The 12,638-nt window shown below is 48.4% G+C and overlaps 1 protein-coding gene across 14 annotated transcripts in view; it reads left to right on the forward strand.

Moving 5' to 3' along the window:
- Window positions 1-12,638, forward strand: part of Dst (dystonin) — a 311,344-nt gene that overhangs the window by 274,018 nt on the left and 24,688 nt on the right. For all 14 annotated transcript variants that reach the window (XM_070017230.1, XM_070017235.1, XM_070017233.1 and 11 more), the window contains 7 exons: window positions 1,811-2,008; window positions 2,326-2,454; window positions 4,213-4,374; window positions 5,843-5,998; window positions 6,140-6,346; window positions 8,886-9,005; window positions 12,314-12,483. In XM_070017230.1, coding sequence (XP_069873331.1) covers window positions 1,811-2,008; window positions 2,326-2,454; window positions 4,213-4,374; window positions 5,843-5,998; window positions 6,140-6,346; window positions 8,886-9,005; window positions 12,314-12,483 — 1,142 coding nt within the window. The remainder of the gene's footprint in view (window positions 1-1,810; window positions 2,009-2,325; window positions 2,455-4,212; window positions 4,375-5,842; window positions 5,999-6,139; window positions 6,347-8,885; window positions 9,006-12,313; window positions 12,484-12,638) is intronic.

A 12,638-nucleotide genomic window follows, 5' to 3' on the forward strand; every position in this document is an offset into this window, starting at 1 on the left:
TGTCATGCCTTTAATTCAAAGCTTGAAAGTCTTTGTTGAGAAGCACACACCACTCTACCTGCTGCCACCTGTGTGACCCTTTGATTGATGTTCTTAGTAAATCACCCCCAACCCTTAAGTCGCCAGACTCAAAGGAACGTTTTTGCACGGTAGTTATCCTGATGTTCCCACAATCTTTCATAGACTTTAACATTTATATAAGAGTCTTGAATCCTAGCCATAAGTAAGTTTTCTTGATAATCAGGTAGGAGATAACTATTGGACATTTAAATTTTGGGCATTTAAGACCATGATGTGCAATCTCTTTTCTTGCTCAACTTCTTTCTTTCTTTTTTTCCACAGTAAATGTTCCTTAATGTTAATTTTTCTTTCTTTTCTCCTGGGCCAGTCTACATCAATAGTCATTGTCCGGCTGTATCCAATTCAGAAATTTGCATTTCTTTTGTACAATGTCGACATAGAAACCTTCCTCACATTTTAATGTCTCCATTATGACTTTGCTTAGAGTAGCAAGGACTGGCCAGGCTAGCTCTGCATAAAATCCAAGTGTGCATAGTCTCGTAGTATGAGTTTATAGATGCACTTTCATTTTCATAAACCTGGAAATTGTCTGAAAAGTAGCCTACGTCAGTGATCAGAAATGTGTGTGGTACACCATCAGAGATGGCCAGAAAGAGGCACCTGAACCTGGAGATCTGTAGGGAGCTTTTAACTCTTATCTTTCAGTACTTGCAATAGCTCCTTTTTTTCCTTCCATTTCTTGAAAGCTAAAAGTTAGAGGATTTAGAGTCTCCAACTTAATTGTGGAAAGGAGGGAGGGAAGGAGAGGAGAAGAAGAAGGGAAGGGAATGGAAGAAAGAAGGAAGGGAAGGGAAAGGAGGAAGGAAGGAAGGGAAGAAAGGAAGGAAGGAACCAAGGAACTAAGGAACTTTTCTGTCCTTTTTCTACTCCAGAGCTCTGTCTTTCCAGTGGCATTCAAGACCATTTAGAAGGAATTACATAGAATTACCCTTTAAAGTTGGATAAGGAGAATAGTTAACTCTTACATCTTGAGAAAGCAGTTTTTACTAGAGACATATCGGAGTGTATGTTTTCCATAAAGATATCTCTTTACACCCTGGGAATGAAGCCTTTAGAAAGCTTTGTTTAACCAGACGGTGTGGAAAATGAGTCAGCGCTGTCAGAGAAGCAGTGCTCCTGGATGACCCCAATTCTCTGAAGTCTTCCCTGTGCAGACCAGACTGCCCTCCCAGGGGTGAGAGGATCAATCAAGGGTCTTTTTTTTTTTAACTATTGCCAACTCTGTGTCAATGAGGGTAAGGCAGGATTATAATGATCTCTTATTAGTGTTAGGGGAAGGATTTCTTTGAAATTAGCAGTTAATTTTGGCATGGCACCACTGAGAGAAAAGGAAATATTTAAGCTTATTTTTTCCCTTTGAGACTGCTAATTATAAAATTTGTATGTTTTAGACTTGAGATAATTTTAATTTGAAGATGAATACATGGGAGTGAAACGATCTCTTAGTTACTTTAGAAAGGAAAATTAACTTCAGTGAAAATGAGCTGGAATCAACTAAAAAAAATATATTAGAACTCTTAATTATGTCTAGGTGCTTAGTGCCTGGTGGTGGCAACCAGCCGGCTCCTCACGGCCACTTCATGGGAAGACACAGCTCCCGACACACTCAGAGCTGCAAGTTAGAGCCATTCCTTCAGAATCGATATGAACACTTATGAGAAGTGTGTGTCAGAATGTTGCACAGCCCCATAGTCCTCTAAAAGTGAAGACACTATCTGAACGTTTTCAGGTGCTCCGGAATGATGTATTCGCTCATCAGTCCACCGTGGAGGCTGTGAACAAAGCAGGAAATGAGCTCATCGCATCCAGCGCAGGCGAAGAAGCAAGCAGTCTCCAGCACAAGCTACAGGGTTTAAATCAACGCTGGCAGAGTGTTTTGGAAAAAACAGAACAAAGAAAACAGCAGTTGGATGGTGCATTGCACCAGGTGAATTTTGACTAAATATAGAAGCTTCTATAGCGTGCAAAACCCCAAATAGCAGGGATTCATTTATAGGTTCACAGATGGCAACTTAATTTTATACCTGGAGGGAGGAATAAAAATAAGTGGGATAAAGAATGAAGCAGGAGAGGAGGGAGTGTGTCTGGTGCTTAGTGTAATGCTCTTATTTCCGAGTGCTGGGGGGGAGGGGGCAGGGCAGACACACCAGCCTGGCTGAGCAGGCGGGGCCCGTGTGAGGCTTGTCTTCTGCGTGAAAGTGACAGTGTTCTGTTGCCCAAACGTAACATTTCCCATCACTCCAGGCCAAAGGTTTCCATGGTGAAATTGAAGATTTGCAGCAGTGGCTGGCTGACACGGAGCGTCACCTGTTGGCATCCAAGCCTCTGGGTGGTTTACCAGAAACCGCCAAGGAACAGCTGGATGCCCACACGGTACGTATGCCTTTCCTTGCTCTGCGGGCCACCAGCTAACAGACAAGCCTCAGGGAGGCCCTGGCACTGCACAGCTCATGATAGAGAACACACAACTAAGAGATGTGTTTGACAGCAGGGATCACTGGGTAAGTGCTGTAAACAACATCACTTAATGATTCAAGTTTTTAAGACATGTGAGATCATGGAAAAAGGGATTTTAGAAGTCTAGACATTGTGAGATGGGAACTCCCTCATACAGAGCAATGAAGTTTGCCTGGTAGTAATATAGCACTGTGGAAGTTATGAACTGTTGAGCCTTGAAGGATGAAGAAAAATCACCATAATAATCAGGCCAGGCATGGTGTGAATGCCTATAATCTCAGCACTTTGGCAGCCCAGGCAAGAGCATTTCGAGTTTGAGGCCAGACTATACTACTTACAGTGAGACCAAAATAAACAAAAATCATACTGGATTTAAAATATTGTTCAACTGTGGTAGTGTCACCTGGTTTCATAGAAAACTGGAAACTTTTTATCCTGTTAAAATAAACTTCCTTGTTTGTCTTGACGGTGATGGAGCTTGAGCTTGAGCTTCTCACCTGGATCAGATGTGAACAGAGGACGAAGCTTCAGTATCACTGTCCAGGGTGGAGCCCGTGCCCATGGGCTCTCTCCCACCCAGAACCATAGTGCTGTAGGCTGTTGAAATGAAGCTCGAAGGGTGTAGCTCAGACGCCTGCCTTGCGAGCGTGAGGCCCTGAATTCTAACCCCAGTGCCACCAAAACGGAGGGAGGAAAGACAAACTTGCAGCCGGCTTGCTTGCTCAGAACTAGAGACTGACATTAACTTAGACTGTAGTTTGTTTATATCGACATTGCCTGTCTATATCTGTTCCTCTCTGAAAATTCTGAGAGAAAACAGTCTTACAGATTTCTGTTTGAAACAGGTTATTTTTTTAAGAGTGAAGAAATTTTAATATGTTAATATATGACGAAAAGGTTCTGGCATTAGTGGTAATAGTCACACACTTTTGTGAAGGTATTAAACGCATCAAATTACATAACTTAAAGCAAATTTTATGGTATATGAGCTTTGGCTCAATTCTTTACATTTTAAAGCTGAAAATTTGAGTGTCATAGAGGACATAGGAACCACGATTCTCCGACCACATTATAGTTGAACCAGTGACCAAACTGGTCTCCGTGAAGTTGTTTCCATGGTCTTAGTTCTGGACTTCAGCAGATTTCTCTCAGGTTCTATAGGAGATGCACATGCGAACCTTCCAGAAGGGTTCTGGCTGGGCGTGGGCAGCACCACCCTGTGGCTCTTCTACCTTGAGCGGCTGGATGACAACCTGAGCCTCTTGCTGGATGGGCCCTCTGCCTTCTGTCCATCGCATGTGCTCTAAGAACAGGATGGAATTAGTCCACAGAGGCCATGGTCGTACAGGGGGATGTAAGAGTCCTTCTGTTTACAGAAGGTCAGAAAGGTCAAATGCCTTGTTCAAGGTCACAGAACTGCATAGCCACTCTTCAGCCTGACAGTGCATAAGTAAACTTGCTTCAGAACTTAGCAGGCAGAATCACTGATAGCAATAGCGGTTTCTGAGGCTTTCAGTGGTTGGGTTATCACTAGATAACTCATTGTAATGGAAAGTGCTGCATCTGTGTGCTAGAACTGCTCTGCAGGTTGGAAGATGAAAATGTGGTATGGGGTTTGGGACAGATTCCCTAGAAAAATGGAACTCTTTTAAGCCTTCCAATGTCTCCACTTAGGACATTTGTACTGCCTTTGCTGCCAAAGAAGAAACGTACAGGAGTCTGATGCAGAGGGGCCAGCAGATGCTCACAGACTCTGCAGAGACCAACATCAACCAAGATTTAACTCACCTGAAAGAGAAGTGGGAGTCAGTGGAGACCAAGCTCAAGGAGAGGAAAGTATGTGCTCCAAGAGTGTGTCAGGACCCCTGAGTGTGCTCCAAGAGTGTGTCAGGACCCCTGAGTGTGCTCCAAGAGTGTGTCAGGACCCCTGAGTGTGCTCCGGCTGGTGTGTCAGGACCCGTGCATGTGCTCCGGCTGGTGTGGCAGGACCCGTGCGTGTGCTCCGGCTGGTGTGGCAGGACCCGTGCGTGTGCTCCGGCTGGTGTGTCAGGACCCCTGAGTGTGCTCCGGCTGGTGTGTCAGGACCCCTGAGTGTGCTCCAAGAGTGTGTCAGGACCCCTGAGTGTGCTCCGGCTGGTGTGGCAGGACCTCTGAGTGTGCTCCAGCTGGTGTGGCAGGACCCGTGCGTGTGCTCCGGCTGGTGTGGCAGGACCCGTGCGTGTGCTCCAAGAGTGTGTCAGGACCCCTGAGTGTGCTCCGGCTGGTGTGGCAGGACCCGTGCGTGTGCTCCGGCTGGTGTGGCAGGACCCCTGAGTGTGCTCCGGCTGGTGTGTCAGGACCCCTGAGTGTGCTCCGGCTGGTGTGTCAGGACCCCTGAGTGTGCTCCGGCTGGTGTGGCAGGACCCGTGCGTGTGCTCCGGCTGGTGTGTCAGGACCCCTGAGTGTGCTCCGGCTGGTGTGTCAGGACCCGTGCGTGTGCTCCGGCTGGTGTGTCAGGACCCGTGCGTGTGCTCCGGCTGGTGTGGCAGGACCTGTACTGCTTTTGTGCCATTCCTGCTTTCTCCCTTGTGTCAGTGAGCTACCAGGAGTATTAGTGTGCATGCCTCACAGCTGAATGCCTGGGTTGTGTGCTCTGCTGGTGGCGATTTCTGACACAAGAGAGAGACCGCAGTCTGTTCAACATAGATAAAGGTGACCCACAGATCAGTTGATACTTGGTATACTTTTAAATATCATGGACCACTCAGGTCCTATGTTGTTAAGTAATTCTTTTCTTACCACCCTTAGTAAGTCCAGGAGGAGGAGACTGAGAGTGAGGTGTCTGTGTTAGTTATTTTATAAGCACTTACATAGAAATAGAAAAGAGATTTGATTTCTGACCAATTATGATTTTCATCACTTCTTTTAAAACCACAATAGCAGTCTTCAGACCTCATTCTGTTTCATGCTCTAAGGGAACAACAGGCTAGAACTAAGAGATGAAATACCATCTCTGATAGAGGGATTGTGACCCCCAGCTATCAATGGACAAATGTCAATATTTCCCTTTTCAGGTTCTGTTGTTAATTGGATAAAAACACAGCTTAGCATATGTAAGTATTTTTAGCAGTAGCCAAGTGCTTCCTCAGAGGAGTTTGATTTTTCCAGTGTAGGTACAGCATGCATTGCAGTGATGAACTGGCTAGGGCAGTGCTGTGTATGCAGTGTTGGGCTAGGAATCTTCCAGAAAGAGAGGTCCCTCAGGGACAACCATTAACAGCCCCGTGGGCTCCCTGACTCACTGCTGCCCAACCTGTCTTCACAGACTAAGCTGGAGGAAGCACTCAGCGTGGCCGTGGAGTTCCACACCTCCCTGCAGGACTTCATCAACTGGCTCACCCAGGCCGAGCAGACTCTAAACCTGGCTTCTCGGCCAAGCCTTATCCTCGACACAGTCTTGTTTCAGATTGATGAGCACAAGGTGTGTGGCAGCTCACAGGACCCCACAGGAGCTGGGTGGTTTGTCCTTGAAAACAACATGTGGTCTGTATTATACCAGAAACGTTTTTAAGAACCGACTTTTCCCCTTGTTTTTAATTATGGCCTCTTTTGCCTGGGAAAGGTCTTCGCCAATGAAGTAAATTCTCACCGGGAGCAGATCGTAGAACTGGACAAAACTGGAACGCACCTGAAATACTTTAGTCAGAAACAAGATGTTGTCCTCATCAAGAACCTTCTGATCAGCGTGCAGAGCCGGTGGGAGAATGTGGTCCAGCGGTTAGTGGAGAGGGGACGGTCCCTGGACGAGGCGAGGAAGCGGGCCAAGCAGGTAATCCACCCTCACCCATGGCTCTCTGACGTGGCATTACACAGCGTCTGGCTACAGAGTATGTGCAGGCTGGATCCAGTGGGACACGTGGTTGTGGGCTGGGTCCAGTGGCACACTCGGGGGCTGCTTCTCTCTGATGCTGGTTCTGTGGCCTTTAGTGTGGGGCTCCAGGCTCACGTGAGTGAGGCAGTGTTCCAGGGTTGACAGCTCCCCGCGTGGTGGCAGAGACCTTGGCACTGCCAGGTTGAATCCTCATGGCTTGGCACCACAGTGTCTCGGGGGGCCTCTGGCGCAGCTTCGGTCCCTGGCTGCTTTCTTGGGAGTGGGGAGCATTCCTTTGTATATTTACAATAGTGTTTCTTAGCTCTACAGAATTATCAGCACAGGCCCAAAGGCCTGCCTTCCTCCTGTGGGGTCCCTGGTGACCCCATGGCTCACACTGCCTGACGGTGACCCAGTGGCAGCACCAGTTCTGAGCGTGACGGCTCCCTCTCCACACTTGGTGTGGTGCAGCCTGTAGTCCAAGCATCCCCCATTTGCAGAGGTTTCTTGAACAGCAGCGGCCAGCTGATCACCAGTTTCCTCCTTTCTCCGCTTAGTTTTATTGTCTCATTGAATATCTCTATGACTATTTCTCACTGTTTTCACACAACTAGATAGGATTGTCTCTTTTTGTGGATTCAGAGTGGCTGTGGGCGTGGGAGCAACATTAGGACCTGTGTGGCTGTGCTTTCCATCTGATTACTGGCTGCCAGAGCTTATGACTTGCAGTCGGGATTTCTAGTGCCTTAGCTAGCTGTCTCTTTCCCTCCTCTCCTTGTTCTTGCTGGGTTCTGGGATCAGATGTCAGTAGTCATAGTGCTCGGCCTTTGGCACCTTCTGGGTCTGTCCTGGCTTCACGGATTGTTTTATGTGAGGTTGATTTGTGCTGTAGGAGGGCAGCGAGCAGGTGCACAAGGAGGTAGCCTCTGGGGACAGGATGCCACAGGGTTGCCAAGCCACTGCAGAGCCACACCCCACTGCAGGCCCTGCCAGGCCTTGTGTTGTTCATGAGACTTGAATTTCACATGGATTATTTCAGCTTTTGTTAGATATCACGTCATTTAAGTTAATTATTAACTAGCAAATTAACAAGTAATTTATTGTTGGTATCAATATTTGGATACCACAGATAGGTATCCAAAGTTAGTGCCCACAAATTCTTGTGTAAGGTAAGCAGAAGAGAGACAATGACTGAAATCAAACAGACATTGATCAAAAATACTTGACACGTTCAAGGTAGCAAAGAGAATTGCAATTTTCTTGTGTATATAAAATCAGTATGTGAGACGTAGTTAATTTGACAGTTTGGATAACAACAGTAAAGAGGTTGGGCTCTTTGTAAAGATAAAATAGCACTTGGGGGAAAAAAACAAAAGTTTATGCCAGGCACTGGTGTGGCTCATGCCTGTAGTCTTCACTACTCCAAAGTCTAAGACCTGAGAATCACAGTTCCAAGCCAGCCTGGACAGGAAAGTTTTGTTATCACCAGTTAACCACCAAAAAAAATATGGAGCTTTCACTCAGTGGTAGAGTTGTAGTCTTAAGTGAGAAGCTGAGGGTAGCGCCCAGGCCTTGAGTTCAAGCTCAGCACCAGCACAGCATTTAAAAGCAATTTATGAACTCATTCTCCCAGTCCTTTCATTCCTTTTTTTCTTAAAACAAAGGAGTTAAACTCCTTATAAGTAAACCCAGATTTACCAGTGAGACAGAGTAGACCATAACAACAACAAGCAAGCAAAAAGCTGTTAAAATTTCTAAAACCAAAAATATTTTCCCTGTGAAAAGAAAGGAAGGGAGGGGCACCACACCCTGGAGCTTGCCCCTGTCTGTATTGAATGGGGAGCACAGTGCCGGGACACCACACCTCTGTCAAGCACTGTCAAATGTTCTGTAACTTGCTCACAAAAGCATTAATTTTTTTCATGCCAGGAAAACTTGGAATTAAGAAGTTTTGGTATATCCATGTCCATTTCTGTTCAAACATATGCTATTTGGGGAGAATGCTATGCATGTCCTACGAAAATAAGGGAAGTGAGGGATGTGGGGGTGGGTAGGAGAGGGATCAGTGGGAATGAGTAGAGGGGCGACGTTGGTCAAGACCCACTGCATTCTCACACTGTTGGAATGGCAGCTCCTTTGTACAACTACTTAAGGATGATAAAACTGTATTTACAAAATAAGCTGAGCCGGGTGCTGGGTGCCGGGGGCTCACGCCTGTCATCCTAGCTACTTAGGAGGCTGAGATCTGAGGATCGAGGTTCAAAGCCAGCCCAGGCAGGAAAGTCTGTGAGACTCTTATCTCCAATAAACCACTCAGAAAACCGGAAGTGGTGCTGTGGGCTCAAGTGGTAGAGCACTCGCCTTGAGCTGAAGAGCTGAGGGACAGCACCCAGGCCCAGAGTTCAAGCCCCATGACCAACAACAACAAAAAAAATGAGCTGCATTTCAAACATAGTTTGAATTTTTTTCTAGATAGAAATGTACATTTCTTTCACAGTTCCATGAAGCTTGGACTAAACTCATGGAGTGGCTGGAAGAGTCAGAGAAGTCTCTGGATTCGGAACTGGAGATCGCAAATGATCCAGACAAAATAAAGAGCCAGCTGGCCCATCACAAGGTGGGTCTGCCATTTGGAAGTGCACGTTCTCTGTCTCCTGTTACCCCAGCCAGTATTTCAGGGTCAGCTCTGAATTCTTGCGTGGTTGTGTGTTTATCACCAAAGAAGAATAGCAATAGCTGTTCAGTGGGAGCCTGTCTTAAGTTGAAAACACTTATTTCTAGTGACCATTTCATTCACAATTCCAGGGGTCACTGTTAAAGGGGAAATCATATAGGTTAAAATGGGTCCCTCGTCCGGTCTAAAACCAAAGTGAAACATTAAGGTTTTGCTGTAATTCTGCACACTGCCATTCTCATTTTTTACGGCAGCCATCTGTCTTCTGACTCTGTCCTGGGCAGATGCCACCTGGGAGGTGCTCCTGCAGTAAAAGCGCGACAGTCCTGCCAGGGCATGCCAAGCCCCTCGGAGTCAGAGGAGGGGTCTCAAGCTTGAGACCAGCCTGGGTGCCATTGCAAGGCCTCAGCTGAAACGCAAACTGGTATCGAGTTTGTCCAATTACAGCTTCAATGATTAGATTACGTAGTGTTTTTAAACAGAGGAGTGGGAAAACTGCTGCTTTCTAGGAATTGGTAGTGGTGTGTGTGTGTGTGTGTGTGTGTGTGTGTGTGTGTGTGTGTGTGTGTGTGTGTGTGTGTGTGTACACGTGCACACACGCATGCACAAACATACTCCCACCCTCAGAGACACAGTGGCTTCTTTGTGGAGACTAGGTGCATATAGGGCATTGTTACTTGTTACGCTTTCCCTTCTGTATTTCCTGCACTCAGCCTCCCCCCTCCCGCTCCAGCTCCCTTTGGGTGAGGATGTGGGTAAAGGGAGAGCGGTTTCTGTGGTGGGCTTGGGTCTCTGCATGTAAATCAGTGCTTGAAACATGATCATTTTTAAAGGCTGGAATAACCAGAATGATTTAAGGTGTTTCACCTTTAGAGCGTGGTAGGGGTCCCTAGAGGTCTTGCTGAGAGGGAGGAGGCGGAGGGGAAGGGGCCGCCCAGACCCTCTCCTGGCGGGGATGCTGAGGCCCTGCTCCTGGGGGATGCTGCAGCCCTGCTCCTGGGGGGATGCTGAGGTCCTGCTCCTGGGGAGATGCTGAGGTCCTGCTCCTAGGGGATGCTGAGGCCCTGCTCCTTGGGGGGGGGCAGATGCTGAGGCCCTGCTCCTGGGGGATGCTGAGGCCCTGCTCCTGGGGGATGCTGAGGCCCTGCTCCTGGGGGATGCTGAGGCCCTGCTCCTGGGGGATGCTGAGGTCCTGCTCCTGGGGGATGCTGAGGTCCTGCTCCTGGGGGGATGCTGAGGCCCTGCTCCTGGGGGATGCTGAGGTCCTGCTCCTGGGGGATGCTGAGGCCCTGCTCCTGGGGGGATGCTGAGGCCCTGCTCCTGGGGGGATGCTGAGGCCCTGCTCCTGGGGGGATGCTGAGGCCCTGCTCCTGGGGGGATGCTGAGGCCCTGCCTCTGGGGGATGCTGAGGCCCTGCTCCTGGGGGATGCTGAGGTCCTGCTCCTGGGGGGATGCTGAGGCCCTGCTCCTGGGGGATGCTGAGGTCCTGCTCCTGGGGGATGCTGCGGCCCTGCTCCTGGGGGCAGATGCTGAGGCCCTGCTCCTGGTGGGATGCTGAGGCCCTGCTCCTGGAGGATGCTGAGGCCCTGCTCCTGGGGGATGCTGAGGCCCTGCTCCTGGGGGATGCTGCGGCCCTGCTCCTGGGGGGGGCAGGTGCTGAGGCCCTGCTCCTGGGGGGATGCTGAGGCTCTTGGAGCCAAGCATCTGCCCATGAGCTGTCACATCCAGTTGTGGAAACACAGAGACAGAAAACAGCCGCCCTGACCCACCTTCCCCTTGGACAGGAAATTGACAGCCCCTGTCTTAGAGCAGGAAGCTTTGTTTGGACTTGAATGTGGTGCTGTGAAAAAAATATGCCAAGAGCCCTGTGAAGAGTCTCCCTCTTGTTCCAGATGCATCCTGGTTGTCGTGAACCCAGTGTCAAAAGGAATCTTTTTTTTTTTAATCATTTGGGAACTTTGGTCTTTAAAAAGCTCTAATCTGTTTTGTTCTCAGCTATTATATGTGTTATGTATCTGTTGTATGAAAAACTCTTATCAATACTATGATTCTAAATGCGGCATTCTGTTCAGAATAGTGTGAAGAAATAATACAGACCGCAAATGGTAGATAGCCAGTGTGATTCTGTAACTGTGAGACTGTTTCAAAATCTCTACAAGTTGTTGCCTCCTCATAGAAAAACAACAGAAATAACTTAGTCGTATTATGACATTAAGGCATTGCTTTTAAACTAAATTTTAAACTGATGAAGTAATTGCACCCTTGAGATTACTTTGAAAAATGACATAGCATCTTCCTCTCCGCTGTGGCTCTGGGTGACCTCGATTCTTCCTGCACAGTGGCTGCCTGCAAAGGTGACCTTTGCTTTTTCTCATCCTGAGGCAGTGTGCACCATAGCAGCCTCTGTTCTTGTTTCTGCTCGTTTAATACTTGTAAGTGCCCACAGATGCTAACAAGAGACCTACAAAAGCAGGTCCCTGCCCTGTACAGGTCTGATTGTTAGAAGGACGGTCTCCCCACACATACAAAGGGAGACTGCACCGGTGCACAGGTCCTCATGATGCAGTGCAGCAAAACATGGGGACCATAACAGCTGCTTTGCTGCCTGATCCTGAGACAGTCGACCTAGCAACTTGGGGTGTCTGTGGGCTCCGCGACCAGGGAGGGAAGAAGCAGCCGCTTTCCATGTGTTGGGAGTGCAGTAAGCACTTGGGCTCTGCATCCAAGTGCAGAGAGAGAATTTCATGTATCACTATTGTGAGTCTTCAGAACGTTTGGTGATGAGTCTGTGTGACTAGTAACTCTGTCTGGGCCTGTGGTTACTCATAGACTGTTGAACGCATCCCCTGGGTCCTCCCCACCCCAGAAAACACCTTGGCATTTTCAGTGTTCTGGTATAACTATTGTAATTTTCCTGGTTTACGTCTGTAGAGGTCTGGGGGCAAGGGGTGTTGCCGGGGGTAGAGCGTGGGTCCAGGATTCCTTAGGGTAGAAAGGGGACATGATTAAGTGATTCAGATACTGTGTTGCTTAGTAATTACTTTCGACTATAATAGGTACTCTCAGAATCAGTTTGCTTCTAAACAAAATTGAATCCCTCAGCTTGAAAGCGTGAAGATCTTCTGTGCTGGCGTGTTGCGGTGTGTGTAAGTGCTGTCCTGTCTGGTGTGATTCACTGATGGCTCCCTTGGTTAGGGATTCCCGTTTCCCAAGTAGAAACCTCTGTTGCTTTCTGGTTTCACCCCCCGCAGGAGTTTCAGAAGTCCCTTGGTGCCAAGCACTCGGTCTATGATACCACCAACCGCACCGGACGCTCCCTGAAGGAGAAAACTTCCCTGGCTGATGACACCCTGAAACTGGACAACATGCTCAGTGAGCTCCGGGACAAATGGGACACCATCTGTGGGAAATCCGTGGAGAGGTGCGTGGCTGCCGGGCCTTCCGTAGATGGGGGCAGTGCTTCTGAGGAACCTCCTGGGGACCTTAACTACTGCCTTTGCCTGGGATGCCCCAGCCCTACCTACCACCTCCCACCCTGCACCAGGATCATTGCCCTGCGCCGTTACATACTGTAAA

This window comes from Dipodomys merriami, unplaced genomic scaffold (genome assembly GCF_024711535.1).
Source record: "Dipodomys merriami isolate MVZ:Mamm:240054 unplaced genomic scaffold, mDipMer1.0.p SCAF_122, whole genome shotgun sequence".
NCBI lineage: Eukaryota > Metazoa > Chordata > Mammalia > Rodentia > Heteromyidae > Dipodomys > Dipodomys merriami.